This window comes from Gavialis gangeticus, unplaced genomic scaffold (assembly GCF_001723915.1).
Source record: "Gavialis gangeticus isolate Ggan-Ray unplaced genomic scaffold, GavGan_comp1, whole genome shotgun sequence".
Taxonomy (NCBI): Eukaryota; Metazoa; Chordata; order Crocodylia; family Gavialidae; genus Gavialis; species Gavialis gangeticus.
In genome coordinates, this window is record NW_017729024.1 from 132,326,545 (window position 1) to 132,351,174 (window position 24,630).

Here is a 24,630-nt window from a genome sequence, read left to right on the forward strand (position 1 = left end):
TGTATTATTTTTAAAAAAAAAAAAAAAAAAAAAAAAGCGAGTCATTGTTGAGAGTTCTGTTGCTCTTAAATCTTGGATCCCCAAAACAAAGATTACCGTACCAAGTATTCTCCTATGAAAGCCAGTTTGAGGAGTGAGCTGATAATTCCAAGTTGGGCATCTAGATGCTGAACTTAATTACTGTTCTCCCTGAGGAATGGTATAGATGAGCTATTTTAAAAACATGCTGATGGAGTGATATTATAGCTTTAGTACCACAAGGAGTTATCAACAAGATCTGCAGCTGCTAATAAGGACTGAATGGGACATGAATATTAAAAGGAAACCCAACTGCCTAGCTTTTTTACTCTCACTGATGTGCAACAGCATCTGAGCTGGAAAATGAATACTTGCCCCATTATTTTTATGCTATTTCTTTTGGAGTGTATGTATTTTCTGTACTGCTAGATTTTATAAAACTTCAGAAGATGTGTGTTTACTTACGTGGCTTTAGTTCACTCCTAAGTAGTAAAGAAGCTAACAGAACATAACATAATTTGTTTACGACTTGTGTCAGAAATGGCTACCTGATGGATGGGACATTTCTATTTTATGGTGCTTTTGGTGATGCATAATGGTACATTATTTCAAAAAATGTGTTTTTAACCAAGGATGTGTTTTTAGCCAATATTATGCTATGACTGTGTTAAGGTAGATGCAGATATTTTAGTGGTGGCATTTTCTGAGCCTAAATAAGAATCCTACAGCAGTGAATTAGCATAAATTTCAGAATTCAAATAATATTTAGCTGTCTGAGGACTCTTATTTTTATTTGTAGAAAAAACATTTTATGTTGGTAATACCTTCAGTTAAATTAGTACCTTTTTAAACTACATGATATGAAACATGTACAGTTTTTAAAAAAATTACATAATATCTGAAAGTGAAATTCAGAGTTAGCAGTTCTATCATGAACTCTGATATAAGTCTCTGGTTTAGCTAATGTAATATTGTTTTCTGTGAATAAAGTTGCTGATTTTACACACTACTTTTTTTTATAGCCCTACCTGAGCCCATCCTTCCATCGCTCCAAAAAAATTACCCTGTAAGTATTTCTTAGAAGTTATTGTTTCATCATATGATGTATATAAAAATGTGATATTTAAATATCAGTTTTGGGTAAAATTAAGACTATTCTATGACTGTAGTGATTAGACACTGACAGTTATTCATGTGTCTGAACGCTTATTTACTAATCCTGACCATTGCTTAATACACCATTTCAGTTACTTAAGAAAATGTTTTGCATAGAATCAAAAAATATGACACATGGGAGCTGTACACCTATCTCACTATGTACTGAGCTGAAAAATTGTGTTTCATATACAGAATACTACTTCAGAAATGCTTTCATTTCAGAATTTGTTGCCATCTCTCAGCAGCAAGAAAGACCAGGGATTAAGCCAACTGCATAGGTGTTGAGTCACTTGGATCCTTTCCTTTGCTCATATTTCTAGACTAGCAAGGAACAAACAGTGTCCATTTAATATGGGGTTTCTTATGAGACCTCTCTTGAAATTAGGTTTCAGTTTCACAAAGGGAAATGTGCTTTTCAATATTTTCTTTATGTATCCAAACACCATTCCATTGCTTTCCATGGGACTACATATGCATAAGGGTCCAGTTACTGAAGGATCAGGGCCATAATTGATAGAGCCTTAACCTGAGTTGAATGCTTCCTAGAAATAGTAGCTACCTCTTTATAGATATTTGGGGGTAGGAGAGGGAATAAGGAAAGAAAAATGGCCAAGTAGATATATTTTGGACTTAAATTGTTAAGAGAGCTTTACTACTTCTCATGGATCACTCATTTCACATTTCTTCTTCATATCTGTCCCTTCATAAATGCTCCCAAATTCTTTCAACTGTAGTTTCTTATCTTATGTCCATCCTATTTTTCTCTGTTTGCTTTAGTATGTTAATAATGGTAGCTAGCTGCTCTTACTATATTGCAAAGGTTGTCAACCAGGGGTACTTGAGAAGGTTCTAGGGCAGGGGCGGGCAATTATTTCAGGCAGAGGGCCGCTTAATGAGTTTTAGCAAGCCATTGAGGGCTGCATGACAGGCAGCAAGGGGCATATAAATATTAATTTTTCTAAATTCTTTAGGGGCCCCACAGGCCAGATAGAATGGCCTGGTGGGCCACATCTTGCCCGCAGGCTGCATTTGCCCACCCCTGCTCTAGGGAGTATGCGCAGGCAGGCAGGGACAGAACGCTGCCATGTACCAACCCGTGCTGCCACTGCTCTGCATTTGATCATGCGCCACCCCCCTCCCCCCAAGCTCTTCCTGGTGAGGGGGTTTGGCCAAGGCTGTGTTCAAGGCGGGCAGTGGCATCAGCGCTGGGATGGTGGCAGCCCGCCTTCACCTTGTGCACAGATTCGTGGGGGCAGCGGCAGGAGGCACTACCTAGACGAGCCACTTGCAACTCTGTCCCATGCCAAGCCCTAGCCTTCTTCCCTTACCTCAGGCATCTCGGTCACTTCCCTCCTCCCACCTCTTCTCCCGCACCCCCCCCCCCGACTTACCAGCCAGATGCTGCTCTCCAAGCTGCCGGGCTTTATGTTGGCCGGTATGGATTGTTAATAATCAGCCACTGGTATTGGCCCAAAAAATCTTTATTGGTGAACCCCTACTTGTGTTACAAATGTATTTTAAGTTTGCATGTTTAAAAGGCAACTGGACTTGCCTTCAGACTTCAGCACTTTATGCCACTTAGCCAAAGTTCACTCACGTGGCAGTATTTAAGCATTATGTATGGCATATATTTTTGAAATTCTCACCAACTCCCACAGTGTTTCTTCTTTTTCTTGTACGAAAAAATAGTGTCAATGTGACGAGTGTTTATTTTAACCATGTATTTACCATCAATCAAAACACTTTACAAATCTAAATCAGTGGAATTAATAAAAGAAGACTGTCATGTTATAGGCTGAAAAGGTAGGTGAACTTCTTTGAAATGCAAGAATTCTGTTGTGGACTTTCAATGTAGCAAAACTGCTGGTTTCTATGGGGGGAAAAGTATTTTGCGGGCAGAGATGTAATGAGCAGGGTTTGTACCCTCGGCAGCCCCAAACCCTGCAGGAGAGTTAAGGTGGGTGTGGGGAAAGGTGCTGCTGAATGCAAGGATGGGGGGAAGGGTGGGAAGGAGGAAGAGGAGTCTTCTCTATGCTGAGGACTCAGAAACAGTCTTGAGATGCTACTGCTACAGCTGCAGTATGTTCTGTGCACCCCCACTGTTGCTCCTGTGGCAGCAACATGGTGTCTGTGCACCTCGCTGCTGCTGCAAAAGCAGTGCTGTGGGACTGCTTTTGTTGCCAGGGTGCAGACTTCACAGGGTGGGGGTGCAATTCTGGTGTCCGTACTAAATTGGTGTCCAGGGCTAGTGCCCTGCTCATCCAACCCAAGTTATGCTGCTGAATGTAGGAATCTGTTTTGACCTGATTATGAGTGTTTTTTGTTTGTCTGTTTTTTGGATGGGTACCTTTTTTTGTTTGACAAGGCATTATAGAGGTTGTATGATTAGTATATTTTTATCATTTAATCTCTTTTTAAATATTGTAAATTCAAACAGTATGTTACTACAATAGTCTAATCAAAATCAGGCGGTAAGGTAATAAAAATCGCTTTTGTAATATGCCAGAAAATTGCAAATGCATTGTTGCCCCCCTTTCTCCACTAGGAATAATGGTTATTTAAGTATTAATGATTTTTAAACTATATTTAACTAGATAACTAAACTCCAAATAAATTAAAACAAAAAGTAAGAAATAACCCGAAAAACGTTTACTTGTAGTTTAACATGTTCAGGTGCACTTCACATTACTAGAATCAATTAATACTGCATTGACACATATCCAGCATGACATTTTAAAAATTTAAGAGTCCCCCCTGCCCCCCGCCCCAATAATTTAAATTCTAGACATGAAAAAGTGTGTGGGGAATTCAGTGGCCTGGCCTCTGCCCCCATTTCTGCCTGTTCCTTCCCCCCTTCCTTCCTACCTGTCTCTGCCCCCTCTCCCCTCCTACCTCCCCATGCAGCACCTGCACCCCTTTGGCACCTTTCCCTTGCACTTTGCCCCCTTCCACTTAGCCTGTGTTGCAGCCCTGTCTCCAGCTCGGGACACAGAGTCATTCTGCTGCCCCCTCTCTCCCCTCCTCCCTTCCCCAGCAGCAGTGGTAATGGCCGCAGTTCCAGCCCCTGTTCTTCCTCCAACCCAGGGCCAGAGCTGCTGCCACCCTAACCACTGCTGCATGACTGCAAGGGGGCTAGAGTGATTCTGTGCTCCATGACTATAGCTGGAGCAGTGACAGAGGCTGACAAGTAGGGGGACAGGCAGCACAGGGACAGGGCAGAAATTTCAGAGATGCAGGTGATGTGGGGGAAGCAGTGGCTGTGGCTCCAACTTCGACCCCAAACCAGATTAGAGCTGGAGTTGGAGCCTCAGCAGCTACTTGCCCTTTCACATGTACTTGAATCCAAGATGAGAGGCTTTTCCGCCATGTTGGGGGGTGGAGGGTTGCTTATCATAGATTCAAGTTTAATATGGTAAATAATAATAATATTATAAGTGTTTATTGACTTAGTCTGTGAGATGCATCTCTACCTTGCCTTTTGCCTACCTCTAGATTGCCTCTTAACACTAAATAGAAGTTCTACTTACAGAAACATGAGCATCCAAAGAAATCCATTTAAGAAATCTGTGGTTATTTTCAGTTGCCCATGACCATACATATCCACATTCTAATATTGCATAGAAAAATAGCGTATTCCTTTCCAGTAGAAATTCACACCTATTTACAATCCAGTTGTTTAAATCAAATACATATCCATTGAAATTGAAATGCCAGCTAAAAAGAAACTCTGAAGTTCTCATCTCTGAAAATCCAGGTTGGCATACTTCCCTCTTTTCAGTAAAAAAGTGTTTTAGTGCTTATGATAGCAAGTGGATCTTTTTCTCCCGGATAAAAATATAATAAAACCAGAAAATAACAATTTGGATGCTAAATTTCAGCACTACTGAGGAGAAAGCACCATGTTCTCATGTCTGTTCAATGTATTGTATCCATATTATCTTCTGTTCAGCATGAAAGCATGGTGTTATCTACTTGGAATTTGGAGCCATAAATTCTATAAGGCATGGGTGTCAAAGATCTGGCCTCTGGATCCTTTTCACCTGGCTTGCAGGGCTCCTGGAGGGGTTGGGAATTAATGTGGAGGTTCTATAGCTAAATACCTCTTTATGGAGCCCCAATGGCAATGTGTGTCAGGTGGCAGGAGGGCAAGTAGTGCCTGCCTTAACTCCTACACTGCCACTGCTCCCTTTCTCCCCCACCACCATCAGGTCTGGATCTGGCCTGTAAGGAGCTCTGTAGTCCAGAATCAGCCCATGAGCAGAGGTGGCTCAAGGTGGGTAGGTAACTGGTTCCAAGGTATGACCCAGAGAGTATTAATAGATGGAACTGTGTCAACATGGTAGAAGGTGACCAGTGGTATCCCTCAGGGTTCAGTACTTGGACCCCACTGCTTTTCGACACATTCATAAATGACTTGGGTTCAGGTATTAAAAGTGTACTGGTAATGTTCATGGACTACACCAAATTTATGGGGGAGTGCAGTCACGCTCGAGGACAGGCTGGGGATACAAGCTGACCTGAACAAGCTTGCAAGGTGGGCATATCCTAACCTGATGACATTTACACGGAGAAATGTAAAATGCTCCATCTGGGGAGAATTAATCCTCAACACACTTACAGGCTCGGAAGTGCTACACTTGCCAGCACCACTACTGAAAGAGACCTGGGGGTTGTGATAGACCACAGAGTGAACATGAGCCACCAATGTGATGCCATAACTAGCGTATCAAATCAAACACTGGAATGCATCTACTGACGCATCTCAAGCAAGACTAAGGATGTTGTCCTTCTGCTCTACTCAGCTTTGGTGAGACTGTAGTTGGAGTACTGCATCTAGTTCTGGGTGCCGCATTTCAAGCTTGAGAGAGTCCAAAGGAGGGCCATGCACATTATTAGAGGTCTAGAGAACAGGTCATACAAGGAGAGGCTGAAAGACATGGGATTCTTCAGCCTGGAGAAGAGAAGACTTGGAGCATATTGGTGGCAGCCTGTAAGTATATTAGGGGTGTACATCAGGGCCTGGGGAGCATCTGTTCACCAAGGCACCACAGGGAAAGATGAGAAACAACAGGCACAAACTGATAGAAGATCGCTTGAGATTGGACATAAGGAAAAACCTCTTTACAATTGTAGTGCCGAGGGTCTGGAACAGACCCCCTCCCGCCCAGAGGTGGTACACTCACCTATCCTGGTGATCTTCAAAAAGTGTCTTGGCACCCACCTTGCTGGGGTCATCTGATCCCAGCAGTCTTTTCTGCCCAAGTGCAGGGGGGCTGGACATGATGATCTTGTCAGGTCCCTTTCAGTCCCTAACATCTATGAATCTATGAAAAAGTTTATGCCTTAGCAAGGGTGTCAATTCAGACTACATTTACATGAAGGTGCATCTATTGATTTACTTTCCTAGATATGTCCCTATATTAAAGAAGATGAATTATACAGTTAGGTTGAAAGGAAAGTATGTATGAACTGAAAGCAGACAAATGAGCAAGTTCGTGATGATGCTTGACAAATATTTTGGTGATATCCCACAGAATTGATGATTTGAGTAAATTGTTCTATTCAAGTGGTATTCTTGCACACTAGAATCAATTAGGCTACTAATAAAATAGAATAAACTTAATCTGCTTAGTCTGCATATAGGAAATGTTTTATTAACTATCTATCAAAAGGAAACATCTTAATTGTGTAGGATTTCACTGCACATGCATGTTACTCCTCATAGTATGAAGTAAGAACTACTTCACAGTTAGTGTGGCTAGGATCTGGAACCAGCTTCCAAGGGAAGTGGTGCTGGCTCCTACCCTGGGGTCTTTAAGAAGAGGCTTGATGCCTACCTGGCTGAAGTCATTTGAGCCCACTTTTTCTCCTGCCCAGGCAGGGGGTCGGACTTGAAGATCTACAAGGTCCCTTCCGACCCTACTTCTATGATTCTATGAATTTCTTCCTTGTAACAGATGTTACTGGTGTGTTTGCAATCTTTGAAATTGAAAACCAAGACAATTCGAAACGTGAGTCAAAAATACCAGTTGTACAGTGAAATAAAAGGAGGCCACAGTTGCTTTAATTATTGAGAAGTTAGAGTTTCTGATATTTTGGAGTGTAAACATCAAAAATGTTCTACAGAGAAGGTTCTGTTACATATTAGCAGGAATTAGTGACTGGATCAAAACTTGTTAGAGTTGTTTGATTTTTCAGTATTACAACTATAAAGAGGATAGATGGATTTTTCTTCTGTTTGTTTGTTTTAATGGGTGGTATACTGCTTGGATCTGTGTGGAAATTAGGCTAGTCCTCATGAGTTCTGCAACACTGTTAATTAATTTCATGTAGAAGTAGGGGAAACTTTCAGTCATTGGGAGGTCTTGTGGATTGTAGTACTTCATTAGGAAGAGAAGAGCACGTAGTGTATTTACTCACATGCTACATGTGCTCTTCGACCAAAAATTCGTCATCAAATTGAAGCGCATGTTTTAAGCAGGCACATTTGATTTCCATGCTGGAATGGAGGCACGGGGATGCTCTATGGTTGCTAGGTACTGTACTGCTTTCCTGGGAGCATGCAGGAGGGATGGAGTCTGTTGCTTATCCACAAGCTAGAGCTATATAACCCTATCACAGCTGTTGCTAAATTGGGAGCAGCTTCTGGCTGCACAGCATCTGTGACAAGGTTATATCCCTAGACTTTAACTGAGCAGGAAAGTAAGGTGGGTTATACTGACGGGTACACTCTGCCCCTCCTCTGTGGGCCGGTATTGAGACTGACTGGAAAAAAATCTCTTTCTTTTTTCTGTCTTCTCAAAATAAGGTGCGTGTCTTTCTTGGAGGCATATAGGGTACATGAGAAAATACAGTACCTTTTAATCCTGAACTTCTCTGTTCCTTCTTTGGTGTTCCCATTCCATGTGTCCAGATGGTCTCATACAAGCAATGATAGGCTAGTGCTTGACTGGAGGAAGAAAATAACTTTTACCTTCTAACCTTGAAATAAGTTACTTTTATTATGGTTTAAAATGGTACTGAATATTTCTTCTAGGTACTCGTATTTAAATCAGAAGTGTATGAAAGTTGCTTGAGTTACCAGTGAGAACAGCTTGCTTTAACTGTGGGATCTATCAGCCAAGGGCACTTGTTAAGCCCTTACTTAATGTGAAAGGCAAGAAGAACACACAATTTGCAAGCTCAGTTTTATATTTAAAGAGCTTTATTTTGCTTGATAATTGTCATGTGACAACTCCATGACCCCCATGGAGTTTCTGAGAAACCTTTGAGGTGTGGGTATGTTATCAAATTCTTAGATGGTTTTTAGCAGGAATGTGAAACCCATTTGGTACACATTTTAAGCTTTGAATGGAAGAATGAAAGTATTTTCAATTAACTGACTGATTTTAACATGAAATCCAATTTGTAAATAATTGGTTTTAAGTCTGCTTTCTATTTTTGGTTATTTTCCAAAATAAAGCTTTATTTTTTATTGGTTGGCAAAACAAAATTTGTGTATTGGGGTGATTTACAACTAAAAGCATCTTTTGGTTACATTTTGGTAGGACCTTTTATTAAACAGAAGAATCCTCACTATGCACTTTATTAAAGCAATTAATATATGTTAGCATAAACCTATTCAGTAGTTAAGGCAAAGCTTTTTTTGTACAACTGTAACTGGAAATTCTGGGTGCATCTAAACATGAAGTTAATGTAACACAATAAACTCTGGAGCAGTTTACCACAGCAAACTGCTTCTGAGCTCAGCATCTACACATGCTCCTGGGATGGCAGCAATTTGAGCTGGGGTGGAGCAAGCCATTGGCTGGCTGGCTGGGCTGACTGGGTGCAAGTTACACCCTTGTTCACTGTCTACACATGTTTCAGTGCAGTAAAGTTCTCCTTCATAAGATGGTACTGTCCCCGACTGTACTATCCTATGGAGGAGTTAATTAGTTTACTGTGCTCTAATACTGGTGCAGGTGTAGACTGCATTGCTTTATTATGGAGCTAATTAGTCTATTCCACAGTAAAGTGCATGTGTAGATGAACCCACTGGGTGGGTTTTTAGGCCAGAATTAGAGTAGTTTCTACAATTAAGGCAATCCTGATACTTTAAAGATAAATATTTAAATGCAGTGACTAATACTTGTGGGATCAATATGTTGTTTGACCATAAAAACCAGTCAGATGTGTGCCCCCTGATTGTGTGTTCTTGGTTTAAAAAGTACCTTTAACTCATTAGTTTAAAATGTATTAGGACTCATTGACTTGGTATATTATTTAGATTAATGTATAAGGCTATGGTAAATCCACTGTTCTATTTTGTAATACAATCGCATCTTGTTTCCTTTTTTTTTTAAAGGAGCTTTATATAAAAAGGTATCATTTACATTTTTAAAACCTGATTTCATTTTTTAATGACTTTTTTTGGAAAAATCCTTATTTTTATTCGCACTGAGAAATTAGAGAATGGATCTCCTATTCCATAAAGTTTAAGAACTGTATCTTATCTGCCAAGAATAGTGTTTGGCATTTTGAGTCTTCTGGATATAGTTCATTTTCTGCTTCTCACATGAGGAGTCCAGATTTGCTACTCTGGTGCTTAAATGACCATTAGTAAGCAGTAAATACAGTAAAGAAGCCAGCAAAATAGATATTATATAAGTAATTATAATTCATAAGCCTATATCTTGAATAAATTGGATATAAACAGCTAAAAGCATCCCTAAATACATGTTACATTAAGGCTTGATCACCAACTGTAACTGAAAGTGTTTTTTGAAATAAAGCCCTTTGATATCTTGTTCCCCTTTCTTAGTCTTTTTTTGGCCTTTTTTCCTGTGTTTTATAATGCATACTTATTTTTAACAGTATCTTTAATTGAAGGATTGTTTTTTGCTAGTAGATTACCTTATTTACCTGAATCCAAAACGACTTTGAATTTAAGATGACCCCCCAATAATTAGATTCTACATATGAAAGACATATAATGGTGTTATAACTTTCTATGTATAGAATCTAATTATTAGAATGTTGTCTTTAAATTCCCCCTCCCCCACTCCTACAGCTGTGAAATCAGTAGCAGGGGCAGGTCTTGAGGTCGGACACAAACCGCCTTCTTGCCCCTCCCTCTCCTACTCCTTATTGTCAGATGTGGCTCCAGCTGTCTTCCCTTTCAGGGAGGGCATGGAACACGTAGAAGCTCTGTCCGCTGCCTGGCCATGAAGCAGCGTCCCAAGGCCTGAAGCTGCCGCCACTGCTGATCTGGCCCGGCAGGGTATGGAGCTTCCATGTGCTCTGTGCCCTGGGAGGGAGTGGAGCCAGAGCTGGAGCCGCATCAGACAGTATGGTGGTGGGAGGTGCAGAAGCCAGTCACAACTGCAGCAACTTCCTGCTTTCACCTTGAATTCAAGATAAGGGACTACTTACCCCACACTGAATGGGGAAAAAGCCCTTGTTTTAGATTCAAGTAAATACAGTATTTTCCTGGCAATCTTGACTCTCTTTTTGAGCTTGAGTCAAATAGACAAAATTTGGAAAGCAACATGGCTACAGTCTCTAAAGCAATTTTAGTTAAGTTAGATCAATACTTTTTATGGTCCTTGAACATGGAAAGCGGGTCCCCTGTTAGCTAGTAACAGTATGAAGGAAAATAGCCTGTTTATTGTTCTTAAAAATAAATGTGTCAATATGCCTTAGTCCAGTCTTCAGCAACTCAGTGTGATCTCCATTACTCTGCAGTGAAACCTTTTCTTGTAGTTAGGGAGCGCTTGGTTTTCTCTACAAACAAACAGAAAGCATGTGATAAACCTGCATCCTTACTTTCAGAAGTATCTAGCAATAGCAAGTTGTAAATGTGTGGAGGTGATAAGTATCAGCAATACCCTTCATTTTGCTCTCCTTATTTTGCATTCTTAAAGGTTGAGTGCCAGTTGCCATCCTTCCCACTCCCTCCAGTCCATTCCCCTCAGACTCCGACCTGTAACAGTAAAACCCTTGTTGCTCTATGTTGAGGCTTATAGTACATGCTAGTTAGATATGATAATGAACTATAGGGTTAGCATTCACACTTTTTATAATTAAAACTGGTTAAAACAAGTATGGAAAGCTGTTCTTCCACATTTGGATCTATATGTCTGCTGTGTGCCTGCATGTCATGTTATCATTTACATTCCCCGGTGTATCAGGAGTCTGTTAGACTGGGAGTTCTGGTCAATCTGTCAAACTAATGTATTTTCTCACCTACAGCCCACTTCAGAATAAACAAACAAAAAAAAAAGCACACCTTGTTTTTGAAAAGCAAACTAAAGGGGGAAAAAAGAACTTTCCTCATAGTAACTAATTGAGGCTAGTTTCATTTCTCCCTGGGCAAGTTGTGCTGTGTTTGTCCTGGAACAGAAATATCCTAGGATTGGTGCATGCACACATCTCCCTCTGAATCAGGGTTAAGTGAGCAGCTGAAGGCATTGTTACTTTTCTGTCATTGATTCAATGATGCAGTCCCTAGATAACTATTCAGGATGTACTGTAATGTCTTGGGGTAAACTGTTAGTATTTGCTATTCTGTGAACCTTTTTAAGATTTATCCGAGGACAATGTACATGGACACTTGCATTTTGTCCTGCATTTTGTCGTGGTAAAAAACAAACAAAAAACAAACAAACAGTGTATCGTGTTAAATGTGAGTAGCAGCAGTTTGGGATCCTGTGCCTTGTCCTCTCCCTATGAGCCCTGGGCAAGTTTTACTTTCACTTTTGCTGTTAATTGCAGAGCCTGTTCTTACAGCATTTCTTGCATATAAGGCATCCTGCTGTTTCTAGCTGCTATGTTTTTTTGTGGGGGGAAAAACGGTGTGCTGTATGTGAGAACATGATATGTATGAAGTGACATAAGGTGAAGTGGAAGGCAGTATCTTTTGGCAACTGGTAGCCTGGTCTTTACCATAGAGGTTGCATTGTTCAGCATTACCCATCAGGTGTGTCAGAGTTTTGGGGAGGGGGGAGGTTGGAGGGGAGGCAGGTGGGAGTGAAAGTTGCAAGGCCTGTTCTGTAGGTCTAACCACCAGAGTACGTGTGACTGTTTGTTTGTTTTTGCCCCTGGTTGTTGTTATTTCCATGTCACGTGTTTGGAATATTCTAGTATTGCTAAGTTTTTAAGAAAGCAAAGCTTGATGCAGTTTTTTTTTTCTTAAGCATAGCAGACACACTAATACGACAGGCTACTGAAAAGCAGGGACTGAAGTACCCTTAGGTCATTTAATTCTCTCCCTTTCTTAGTGCAAGATTGCCTTCGGAAATCTTTCTTCCTTTTCTAAAAGTGCTACACTTAGTAGCAATGTGGCAGCAGCGGAGCTAGAAACTTATCAAATGTACAAGTATTACAGGAGTTTCAAATCTGTTGCATTAGCTAGGAACAGAAGTTTGAGTTGCATGTTACCCCTTATGACTCAGCCCAGCAGAAGAATGTGCAGCATGCAGTTATCTGTTCTGTACAAATTCCTTCTTTTTATTTTTTAAAGAAAAGGTCATAACTTTGTAGAATATGCCTTCAAATGATAATATTGGTAGCTGCCTTTATTATATTAGTTGCTATTCTAGGGTGTCATGCTTAAGTACAAATATCCAGATTCATTATATTCAAATGTAAGGTTTTATGTAAAATAAAATATGACACTAAAGGTAATGAGTCACTTAATCTTGAATGGAGAACTTTGTAAATGAAAAAAGGCAGCTCTTGTGTGGCCAGCCTCCAACATTTTTGAAAGAAACGATGCATTTCAACAGAAATTCTCCAAATGTATATATTTAGGTGTTTGCTGGTTTGAGTGAAAGACCCTAAAATCTTTGTCATTTATTGTATGAGGAGATAAGGGGGCATGCAGGAGACACAGATTTGACATACAAGTGTAAAATTAGTGTGGCAATTGCCAGATCTCTTTCAGATAATGAGCATATATGTACACTGCATTTTTGAGAAATTATAGCTGAGAGGTGGTGGTAACATGGAATTCAGCACAAAATAGTTTTTCCTGTTCTACTCTGTCTATTTGTAATTTGTAAGCAAATAAAAACTAAAGTTTTGAGATTCTGTGCTGTGACCGTTCTTAAGTAGAAGGGGGGAAGGGGAGAGGGGTAGGGAGGACAGGAAATTGTTTAGCATCTAGTTTTTCTGCATGTTCTGAGTTTCATTGAAAGAATGGGCACATGAACAAGCTGTTGCAAAGTACAGGATAGCATGGCTTTACAGCATGTCAGCTGCTCCTTTATAACAACTCACTGAAAACTAAGTAGCTTTCTCCCAATCGAAAGCGAGTTAAATTGCACTTTTGATAGAATAAGAGCATGCACGCAGGCAGTTGCAATACAAGAGCCGATAGTTTTAAGGCTCTGTTATCCTTTACCTTATGGTAACTTGTTTTATGCCTGTGACCTGAGTTAAATGGGAAATACCTATATCCTTTAGGGGAGCAGAAGAAGAATAGGACCCTTTGCCAGTAAATGAAAATTGGTACTCTTGGCCTCATTTGTTAAGTAAATGATGGGCAGATTTGCCAGGGGATAGGGGTGTCTCCTTAAAAGTTAGATTTAAGGCTATATTCTTTCTTATTTCAACAGGAATCTTTTGATTCTACTATGCAGCTGCACCTTGTACATCAAGCTCCACGCACCATTCCTCCTTACCTCTCCAAAAATGGATCAAGCCTTGGAGACTTGTTAGTGGGCTTCTTTAAATATTATGCCACAGAATTTGAGTAAGTGATCATTTATTTTTAACATCTTCTAAATACTTAACATTTGTGCCTGCTTGTATACATATCAAACATTTTAAGAGCGATTAGAGGTAGGAATAGGTTGAAGGCAGGATGGAAGTGATGAAGCACAAGGAAAGAAAGGGGCACATAAAACCAGCAAGCAGTACCACTGTAAAATGGCATGGAAGTTTGTTAAGTTGCATGATGAAACACCCCAGCTAATCTGCAAAATAGTCTGGTAGAAATCAGATAGCTCTACTATTTTAAAGCCAGAAGTTTGTTGCAGTATGCTATTTTAGAATGGCACTGACCCATGCAAAGAAATTCTACTTTCCTGATGCAATTCAAGGTACTGTTTTGATCTGAAATAGATTGGGGTTTTGGTTCTCTTAGGCTTCCTCTCTAACCTAATATCAGTGTAGTGCTTTCTAACAACTATCTACTTCAGTTCTGGAAATTAATATTGGACACTTTCAATGAAAGATTCTCACTTAAAAAAAATCATTTCCCATTTGATTTGCCAGAATCTAAGGTCCCTGGGGTGGATGGGTTATAATGGCAGGGGAGGGGGGTGGGGCATGTTAATTAGAATGGCTCTCAGGAGCCGTTCTAATTAAAACACCTGCAGAGTCTTGTGCATTCAGCATCTTGTATTTTAAAACGGCTGTGGGGGCGCTTTAACTAAAGCTTTAGGTAAAGTGCCCTGCCGCCATTTTAAAATGCAGGGACGCTGAATACGTAAGAAGCTGGAATGTTCAAATTAGAACACTCCAATAGACTCAATTAATAGTCTGCTCTGATGCATTCTTGTTTAGGTGCCGAAAGTTTGTTAATTTTCTGTTCTTGTAGTATTTAAAAAACAGGGATCAAAAAATGATTTTGTGAGTGTTCTGGTCTATGAACACAGAGCCTAAATGTCATTGTGGATTTCTTTTGTAAAGACTTGTGCATCCAGGACACTGAATGGGTACATTTTAATAAGCTTAAAATGCTCTGGAGTCCCTGATGATTTCTAATGGTGTAGACACGTGATTATATTTGGCAACTATTCTGAATATTTATAATGTGTGTTTCACAGGAGTGGGGGACAAGACTAACAATTTACAGATAGATATTGCACTAAGCCTTGGGAGCTGGTATTAGTACCAAATACATTTGTGGAAAGCTTGACAGAAATTGTGGTCTACTTTTATAGGCTTGGGAACACAGGTATTTCCTCTTCCTGTTCCTACTGATTGACTGAACAAAGAGAGCTGTGCTAGAGAGATATTAGTTAATCCCCATCATTTATATTGTTTACTAGACCATTCACTTTTCCTTCTATAGACATTTGGATGTGTACTGCAACACAGGTTAGTCAGAAATTTTCTGTCACAGGACAAGTTCTATGAGAGAAATTCTAAAAAGAATGTGCCAGAGCCAGAATATGATGGTTTGGGTCACGATAGTAGTCTTAGATTAGATGGTCATACCTACATTTATATTGTTCCTGGCTTGTTTCTATGCGAGAAGATCAGTGCTTTGTGAAACAAGCATAGCAAGGGTGTACATTGTAGCTGGGGCCTGTGGCAGTTCAGGGGTAAATTAAGAGCAGGCCTAAATGTAAAAAGAGAAAATACTACGGGTGTGCGAAGCAGGCTGTATTCCATTTGGATTTGTTCTAATTCGAGGGACAGTGATTCGATTCAGCCAAATCCGAATCTGAAGATCTGATTCTGATTCGGAGAATCAGGGATTCTGCCATAGACACGGCTTTATATGTTTTTTCTACATAGCTCGAGGTATCTGGCGCAGCTCGTGAATGCTGAGATGGTGGGGCAGATGGAGCATCCCAGAGGAGCTCAGGGGGGCCTGTCCACTTCGTGGTCTGCCACCAATTGCACAGGGGACCCTCAAGGCGCCCCCCTCCAGACCCAGCAGGCACCAGGTGCTGAGCTGGAGGGAGTGGTTCCCTACATGTTCTGTGTCAAACCCGGAAGTGGACCAGAAGTGTTTCTGGTCCACTTCCAGGTCTGCCACTAAGTGCTCTGGGGACTCCTCCTTCCCCATCCCCCCATGCTCCTGTAGGGTGCTCCATCTGCCCCACCATCTCAGCATTCACGAGCTGCCTGGTACCTTGAGGTACGTAGAAAAAACGTATAAAGCTGTGTATGTGTCTGAATCATTGAATCTCTTCAAATCGAATCGGAGGCTTCCTATTTGATTTGAAGAGATTACTGGGTCCTTGATTTGATTCGGATTCGGCCATGGAATTGGGCCAAATCTCCTCTGAATCAAATCAACGACTGAAGCTTCACACAGCCCTGGAAAATACAACACACTCTACTGTGCGGCAGAGTTCTGTATATGCCAAAAGTGGCTTTCATCCCAACAAAACTTCCTGGCTGCCTCCTACATTTTTGGAAAGAAGGCTACTGTAGACTAAGTTTAACTGTGCAAAGACCAGAAGGTCTAATTCCTAAAAAATAAATAAATAAATAAATAAATAAATATAAAACAAGTGGGTGATAGAGGCTAATAGGAGGTGTGAATTGACAATTCAGTAAGTGCTGAGCAGATGCAATAAAAACATGGTCCCTGCACCAAAAAGCTAAGAGTCCTAAAGTCCAGCACAACTTGAATCAATTTACATACCGATGCAAGTTGCACTGTTGTCCAGAGCAGACAGGCATCTACCTTTCCTGAAGTGGCTGCCTGAAGTAGGTGGTATTACAGCAGCTTTCCAGTAGATAGCAAGGGACCCTGTGCGCACTGTGCAAATGGCTACTGCAAAATGAAGTTAGGTAGAACAGCAGCCAGTAAGGTTTCTAGCAGAGAGCCAGAATGACTCAGCTTGGGTCTGAGGTCCTATGCTAGGACCCAGCCACTGCTGCTATTTCTCTTGGTTTCAGCATAGGCAAAACTCCTGCTGTCCAGCTACAGTGCAGGCAAACCTATCTTTTTCCAGAACACTGCCAAAGCTCCCCAACTTCACAGGCTGGGTCCAGTGCATAGACTGCCAACCCCCTGGACTAGAACTGAGGACACAGAATTCATATATTTACTCCTGATTTTCTGAGGGAGAGTTTTACCTAAGAGAAGAGCTACATAGGTCTGTATATTGTACATTTGCAGCAGTGCAAAGGCTGTTTGTATTGGGGAATTTGTTTTGAGTCCTTATCTCAAGAAAAAGAGTGATCTGGAAGTACAATAGAAAAAGTCAGTGTTGGTCAGCATGCTTTGTAGTAGTGTCAACACGTCAACATTTCAGTCCAACTATTTTTGGGGGGTTTTTGTTTGTTGTAATGGGTTTATTTTGGCAGTATAGAGTAGGAGACTTAATAGTAGGGTATAAACCAAGGATAGGGAATTATTTCAGGTGGAAGGCCATTTACTGAGTTTTGGCAAGCTGTCAAGGGCTGGATGGGTAGCCCCACCCCTTGACAAGTGCCCTGCCCCCTGATTGCCATCTTGTGCCAGAAGTCCCACGCCCTAACCCGGGGTGGGAAAAATGTGGCCTGCCAGGCCATTCTATCCGGCCCGCAGAACCCCTAAAAAAATTTAGAAAATTAATATTTATCTGCCCCTGGCTGCCTGTCATGCAGCCCTCAATGGCTTGCCAAAACTCAGTAAGCGGCCCTCTGCCTGAAATAATTGCCCGCCCCTGCCCTAACCTGTGACATTTGTCATCAGAAGTCCCTCCCTTTGCCTCTGGAAGTACTCCTTTCAGCAAGGGGTTTTGCCATCTCAGAACCAGCAAAATACCAAATTATGTTCTAAAAGTGAATGTCTAAAACATTCAAATTTGATTTCAAAAGCTATTTTGTCCTAGTTTACATGTGTTTGTGTAGTATATATAGAGGTGATTGTATATAAGAGCTTTAAATGAAGTCTTACTCTTGTATATTGTGGGGGAAGGTGTGGGTGTGTCTGTGGGAGGTGGCTAGGGGTGGGGGTTGAGGGAGCATGTAGGTGTGTGTGAATATGGGTTTGGGTGGATATGGGGTTCATGGGCGGCTGCGTTGGGGGGAGGGTGGCTGAGGTGTGTGAAGGGGTGTGGGTGTGGGGGTCTGTGTATGGCAGTGCGAGGGGAAGGTGGGTGCATGTGTATGGTGGGGTGCGTGTGTGGGACTCGCCCTATGAACGAACGAATACACTCACGCTCTACCAGTGTGGTCTGGTGATGCAGCCAGGAGCCACGTGGTACTGGAGCAGGAAGGCAGGGAAGTGGTTGGGGGTGGGGTGGGGCTGGACTGCTTTGTCCTGCTGCTAGGTTCCCCTGGGTCCTACTGCCCCTGGCTCCTGTCATCTTTGACAGGCAACCAGAAGCAGATTAATATTTATTTTCTAAATTTTTAGGGGCCCCGTGGGCTGGATAGAATGGCCTGGAGGGCTGGATACGGCCCATAGGCCATATTTTGCCTGTCCTTGGTATAAAGTGACCAATAAGGTGTCTAGATTTTGTTGTTGGCAGCTCATTACTACAAGTGGCAGCAGTGTGTTCAGGTAGAGGTGGTCAACCCGTATCAGGAAAGTCATGTTGCCAATCTAGCACATAGTGCGTGTACCTGCTATGTTGAAGTCCAAGATGGGTGCAGTGAATTCACATTTTGGTTAATATTTCAGCCCCTGCTGGGGTTAGTTCCAGTGATCAAACCACATTGTATGAACTGAGGAGATCAGTCAGAATATTTCCATTGTGGTAGCTGTATTGGATTCCAAGATGGCCAACACATTAGCATATATGTATTGACTCAGTGTAATTAAAAACCAAGTAAACAATACTCTAATACTTATTCCTCATAAATTCCGTCACTAGAAATTTCATAGCAGGTCTTCAGTACTGAAGGCATAACTCAGGCTAGCCTACTTGTTTGAGTTTTGTTGAATAAGGCAATACACTTTTTTTCTTTATTTCACAATGCGGGTAAGTCAGATATTAATAATACATAACTCAACGGCAAAAGAACAGACAGATGCATGTTCTACTCAAGGCAATAGCAAAATGTAATAGTCCAGTCCAATGGTAATATAAGGGTAATACAATAGTATATGCAACATTAATACAATGGGTAATAGCAGTTTTTCAGATTGTTGGCACTAGATCCATCAACCAGATACTTTTTTCCAGGCAGACCCAAAACCCCCAGACAGACCATGACCTCTCCATTCAATAATAGGTGAATTTTACTGATGCGCAGTGATAGCAGATAAGAATAATGCAAACAATTCTATATCTACCAGTCCCGGGGTTCACAGAATCAAGGTATGTCTGGTCAGTATGCAAGCTTCACTCTGAGGTTCTCTCTTGAGCGTCAGATGTCAGCAGCCTGGAGGTTGGAGGCCCAGGCCCACCCCCTCAGTGGGGTGTGTGAGACAGGCTGGTAGTACGTCCTTTGTACATGGAGGCCTTGGGTTCCCCTCTCAAGGAGACCCTTGCTCCTCTGAAATCCCCCCCCCCTTTTTTTTTTTTTTTTTCAATCCTTTCTCTTAGATGACTCTTCATCTCTGGGCATTGCTGATTCTGGTCTCTGTGGTTGTCATACTGTCTACGTTCTGTGCTGTCAGTATATTTCTTTGTTTCAGAAGCCCATCACGTGCACACATCCTAATTTTGGCTTTACTGGTTTCTCCTAACTTGGTTCATTTACCAAAACCGGAAATCCCAAGGGCACTGTGACCTGGTGCCAGTACTGCAGAGTCCCTTATCTCTGTTATGGAACAGTGTGGTACATGTCTTCAAGCCTGTGTGTCTGCTTGCTGCTTGCCTGTGCCAGATGCAGTGGGCCTTGGAGGAAGTGGTGACAAACAGGCTCTTAGAATTCAGTTAACCCTTGCTGTTGCCCTGGACCATTGTTCTAATGCATATCTACTTAACCTACAAGCCACTTCCCAAAAGCAAACCTCTAAATATCATTTTCTAGCCATCAGTCTCCTCCTTAAAGGTCTTACACCATCACATAATCAAGGGAATTACCTGGAATGTTCATGAGATTTGTGGGGAGGAACTCCACCAATCATCCCAGGAAAAGTATGATGCATTCATGATTAGGGGCTCCAATGAGCTGGACGGTGTGATGAGCCCTTAACTGTTGTTCAAATGTTGCCCATATCCTCTCTGACTTGGTCTTTTGCCTTAGCATTCCCTAACCCAGCAACTGAATTTTAGCCAATCAAATGTAAACAGGCCTTCCATGCTGGGGCCAGCGAATGTACAGCCTGAGATGCCTATTAAACCTTTTACTCAGCATTCCAGGTCGCTTTCCACTCAGCAATCTGATTTGCAAGATTGCTGATTAAATCAATGAAACATCCCATGGTCAGAATCTCTGGGTGCGAAACATATTCCTGGCAACCTTACCCGTCCTATACAACGGGCAATGCTTTCTTTGTCATCCCGACCAGATGCTTGGTGCCATCGTAGTACTACCAGTGCCTTTCCATCCTGCAAGAGGCTGGAGAAATGCCAAAGGTCAGGCCTTTCCTGTGCAAACAGCATGCTTGTTTTCTATCAGGATGCTACTGTTTTACTCTTCCTTGTTCCAGGTCTTTGCACAAATTTGGGGAATTAATAGAGCTACATTGCATTACTATTTCTACCATAAAAAGCTTAAATACATATATAGCACAAAGCAAGCAAACAAACAAAAAAAAGGATGACAGTGAAAACAAATGGTAAATCCAGCCTTCTCGATCTTTGGAATGGCTGAACTTTTTATGCGCCATTTCTGTAGCTGCTTTGCAGATATTCCGTAGCCTATCAAGAAATTCTGCTTATGTCGTTGTCTAGTGTAGTTAATATTGCAACCACTTACAGCAATAGCATTGCACAAACCCAGCAAACCAAGCAAACTCCTTGATGCTTTAGTGGTGATCCACATACTGCAAAACACAGAGAAAAAAAGGCAGGGGCTCAACCACCTTTAGGTTACTTTACATCATGGAATCACTTTTGACACTGGAGCTGGCTTTGCCCTGCCCCTTGCCATGCTGGAACTCATCCAGAGATTCCCCTCCTAGTTCCTTGCAGAGGCTATTTCTTCAGCAGTCCTTTCTTTTCAGTGATGGGTGCTCCAAGGTGCACCCTGCCACACATCTTCCCTCCTTGGCCTCTGCCAAGGGTTTTTCTGTTGGGGTATGTTCCCCCTAGCCTTCTCCCATCAAAGGGTGACCCACAAGGCAGTGGGAGCTAGGGTTTTCAGGCACCTTATACTTGCCTTTCCCTGGGATGGCAATATATGGCATAGGGACTACCCTGCCACAAGTAGTTGTACCACATTAACCAGTCCTAGGAGAGTGTAGTTTTCACATCTTATCCAGAACCAAGGCTCTCCTGCTCTGGTCATCTTCACCCCCCATGGGCACAGTCTCTCACTTTTTGGGCTCCCTGGCCCTTCCTCAGGCTAGTTGAGAATCTCAGGCTCCCAGCTCTGGCAGCCTTAGCAGTGGTCTCTTTCAACCTTTTGACCCCTCTAGGGCCCTGCCTCTGGATTGCCAGACCCCTTGGTCTTTCAGGGCTTCTCCAGACCCCTTTGGTCTCTAGCTGTGTAGCCCTGATTTTGACCCCTCTCTGGGTCCTGGCCCTGCTTCTGGGCCAGCAAGACCTTGGCACCTGGCCCTGCTAATACTTGCCCTTTTCTAGGTTGCAGACCTCTGGTTCTCTAGCTTCATTGGTACTTGGCCCCTCAGGCTGTCAGACCTCTTATCAGATCTCTGTCTCAGCTCTACTCTGAGCCTCTGGACCCATCTGGTCCCACTCTTTCCTGGCCCCACTTGGGTGAAAAGTCACTGATTCTACCTCTCACACCTTCCAGATTGTGAATCATTGGCCTTCTGTGCTCTCACAACCTTTGGCTGGGCCATGCTCTTATGGCCCCCACTCTTAGTCCTTCTCTGGACTCTGTGGGTCTGTTCTCTTAAGCCTTTCCATATATCTCTCACTCCGTCTCTAGCAGTTCTCCAGAGTCCCCACACTCTCTTCTGGGTCTTAACATTTGGGCACAAGTACCCTTCTTCAGGCATAGGGAGACTCTGCTGTTGTTCTGAGATCTCCAAGGAATGTTGAATCCAAAGATGTTAAATGAACACTTTCCAAGCAGTGTTCTTAGCGTGACCGCTGAACTGCCTGGTGGTGTCACAACCAGTGACACACTAGAATCCAGTTAGAGGTGCACAGAATGGCACAGGCAGTTCTGGCACAATATCATGAACTGGTATAAGTCTTACTGGGTTGCTTCTCTTCATCCAAATCTTAGGTGCCAGATTATGCCATAGAACAGTGGTCTCCAAACTTTTTTGATCACGCACCCCATCAGTAAAAAATTTTTGAGCATGCACCCCCAATATATGTATATTTATATTTATATAAATAGAAGTTCTAATATTTCTTCTTGCACCCCAATGGATCATCTTATGCACCCCCTGGGGTGTGTGCACCCCACTGTGGAGACCACTGCCATAGAAGAAGGACCAGTATGTCTGTGTCACTGCAGGAAATACTAGAGAAGAGTATCTCAGACTGTCTGCATGTTTCCTGTGTAAGCCTATTCTTGTGTCCACCTCTTTTTGCTGCGCATGCAATTACAAAATGTCACATGAACCGGAGTGCTCTGCTTTTCCATCAGCAAAACTACCAACAATGAGCACTCATTCATTTCAGAAACATTGGCGTGATTCCATAAGAAGCTCCTCACTTACCAACAAAGAAAAAAAAATTAGGTTAAGGTTTTGAAACTACTCTGTGATGCTGGTAACAGAAGAGATCTGCTGCTAATGACTGCTTAGTAGTTTAAGCTCTTAATATTCTTGTGTCTGCCTTTATGGACAGTGATCTGTATCAATTGAAGACAGTATCAACTTTATCACATGTGGTGGAATAGTTGCTAAACACTTGTTGCACCAAGGAATCAGCCACATCTCCAAATGTTTGTGCAGTTTTTGACTGTCCTGTTCTCTGTACAAGAGCCATGCTGTTGATTAACAGCAGCCAATATCTCAGAATTAGCACCTGCCAAACCAGTTTACTGCTTTTTCTCCAATCAAGATCTATGACATAGCTGTTTTTGTTGGCCACATCGAGCAATTCCATAGATTTCGTAGACATTAGGGCTGGAGGGGACCTCGTAAGATGATCAAGTCCAGCCCCCCCGCCCAAAGGGCAGGAAGTCAGCTAGGGTCAAAGGATCCCAGCCTTATTATCATCCAAATGTTTCTTAAAACTGTCCAAAGTAGGTGCTTGCACCACCACTGGGGGGAATCTATTCCAGGCCCTAGGGGCTGGAACAATAAAGAAGTTTTTCCTTATGTTCAACCTAAAATGGTCTTGCAGGAGTTTTTGATTGTTGGACCTTGTTATCCCTTGGGGTGCTCTGGTAAACAGGTGTTCCCTCAGATCCTGAGGCACACCCATTATGCACTTGTAGGCTGCTACTAAGTCACCCCTGAGCCTGAGCTGCTCCAGGCTGAAGAGTCCCATGGCTCAGCCTCTCCTCATAAGGCCTGTTCTCTTGCCCTCTGGTCATGCACATGGCTGTCGTCTGGACTGTTTCAAGCTTCTCCACATCCTTCCTGAATTGTGGAGCCCAGAATTGGATGCAGTACTCCAGCTGTGGCCTCACCAAAGTGAGTACAGCAGGAGGATGACCTCCTGGGTCTTGCTTGAGATGCAAGCCAGAGTTTTTTGTTCGCTTTGCTGGTTGTGGTATTGCATTGGTGACTTATGTTCATCTTATGGTCAATCATAACCCCCAAGTCTCTTTTGCTTGTTGTGCTAGCGAGTGTAGCATTGCTGAGCCTGTAAGTGTGATGTCGGTTTTTTCCCCTAAGGTGGAGCACCTTGCATTTCTCCGTATTGAATTGACATCAGGTTTTCATCTGCCCATCTTGCAAGCTTCTTGAGGTCGGCTTGGGTCACCAGCCTGTCATCAAGTATGGACAGTCTTCCCCAAAGTTTGGTGTTGTCAGCGAACTTAGCCAGTCCACTTCTGATATCAGAGTCCAGATTGTTTATAAAGACATTAAAGAGTACAGGTCTGAGAACAGAGCCTTGGGGGACACCACTGGTCACTAAGTGCCATGTTGATTTGGTTCCGTCCACCGCCATTCTCTGGGTTCAGTCTTAGAGCCAGTTTCCCACCCATCAGACTGTAGTGTAGTCGAGGCTTCCATTTGCCCAACTTCTTCATGAGGACATCATAAGACACTTAGGTCAAAGGCTTTTTTTAAAGTCCAAATATATGATATCAACTTCTTTCCCTTTGTCCAGGTGATACGTCACCTGGTCATGGAAGGAAATGAAATTGGTCAGGCAAGGCCTACCCATAACAAACCTGTGTTGTCTATCCCTCAGAATGTTGCCTTCTGTTAGCCTGTCAAGAATGGGTTTTTTTAATAATTTTTTCCAAGATCTTGCCAGGGATTGAGGTCAAACTGATTGGCCTGTAGCTTCCTGGATCTTCTTTCCTCCTTTTCTTGAAGAGAGGTATCGCATTGGCCCTCTTCCAGTATTCAGCTACTTCGCCTGAGCACCACAAGTTCTTGAATATCTTTACCAGTGGCTGCACTATGATGTCAGCTAGTTTCATAGTTTCATAGATTTAGGGTCGGAAGGGACCAAGTAGATCTTCTAGCCTGACCCCCCGCCAGGGCGGGAGAACAACAAAACCCCAAAACAAAAACAGGACTCAAATGAGTCCAGCCAGGTAGGCATCCAGCCTCTTCTTAAAGACCCCCAGGGTAGG

General features: G+C 42.4%; 1 protein-coding gene across 4 annotated transcripts in view; it reads left to right on the forward strand.

Moving 5' to 3' along the window:
• PAPD4 (poly(A) RNA polymerase D4, non-canonical) overlaps positions 1-24,630 on the forward strand; it is a 117,314-nt gene that overhangs the window by 50,929 nt on the left and 41,755 nt on the right. For all 4 annotated transcript variants that reach the window (XM_019517741.1, XM_019517740.1, XM_019517743.1 and 1 more), the window contains 2 exons: positions 1,041-1,084; positions 13,776-13,912. In XM_019517741.1, coding sequence (XP_019373286.1) covers positions 1,041-1,084; positions 13,776-13,912 — 181 coding nt within the window. The remainder of the gene's footprint in view (positions 1-1,040; positions 1,085-13,775; positions 13,913-24,630) is intronic.